The following is an 817-nucleotide window of genomic DNA, read 5'->3' on the forward strand; positions in this document are numbered from 1 at the left end:
TCATCACTGGTGTTTCTATCTCTCTCTCCCTCTCCCTTCCTCTCTAAATCAATAAAATATTTTTTAAAAGAAAAAGCTTTAAGCATCATGATGTTCACAGAAGCTTATTTTGTAGCAGTGAATAATAGGAAGCATCAAAAATAAATCCCCAACAATAGGCGATTGGCCAAGGTGCCATTAGAAGTTTTATATAATTACATGGGAAAATATTTATGCCATAGGGTTAGGATAATGGAGCATTCAAAACTGTATGTAGGCTTTGCAGACGCCGCCACCCCGAAGCCGCCCGTGACCAGCCATGGTGAACCCGACCGTGTTCTTCGACATCGCCGTCGATGGCGAGCCCTTGGGCTGCGTCTCCTTCGAGCTGTTTGCAGACAAAGTTCCAAAGACAGCAGAGAACTTCCGTGCACTGACAACTGGGGAGAAAGGATTTGGTTATAAAGGTTCTTGCTTTCACAGAATTATTCCGGGATTTATGTGCCAGGATGGTGACTTCACACGCCATAATGGCACAGGCGGCAAGTCCATCTATGGGGAGAAGTTTGCGGACGAGAACTTCATCCTGAAACACACAGGCCCTGGCATCCTATCCATGGTGAATGCTGGGCCCAACACAAACGGCTCCCAGTTTTTCATCTGCACTGCCAAGACCGAATGGTTGGATGGCAAGCACGTGGTCTTCGGCCAGGTGAAAGAAGGCATGAATATAGTGACGGCCATGGAGTGCTTTGGGTCCAGGAATGGCAAGACCAGCAAGAAGATCACCATTGCTGACTGTGGGCAACTCTAATAAATCAGACGTGTTTTATCTTCA

At 46.6% G+C, this 817-nt stretch overlaps 1 protein-coding gene across 1 annotated transcript; it reads left to right on the forward strand.

Moving 5' to 3' along the window:
* The first annotated feature begins 260 nt into the window (after positions 1-260).
* On the forward strand, positions 261-817 carry LOC311632978 (peptidyl-prolyl cis-trans isomerase A-like). The gene has a single exon (XM_084905069.1). The coding sequence runs from the start codon at positions 299-301 to the stop codon at positions 791-793; it is 495 nt and encodes a 164-aa protein (XP_084761195.1). The 5' UTR covers positions 261-298; the 3' UTR covers positions 794-817.

The sequence above is a fragment of the Pipistrellus hanaki genome, assembly GCF_964339955.1.
Source record: "Pipistrellus hanaki genome assembly, chromosome: 15".
NCBI lineage: Eukaryota > Metazoa > Chordata > Mammalia > Chiroptera > Vespertilionidae > Pipistrellus > Pipistrellus hanaki.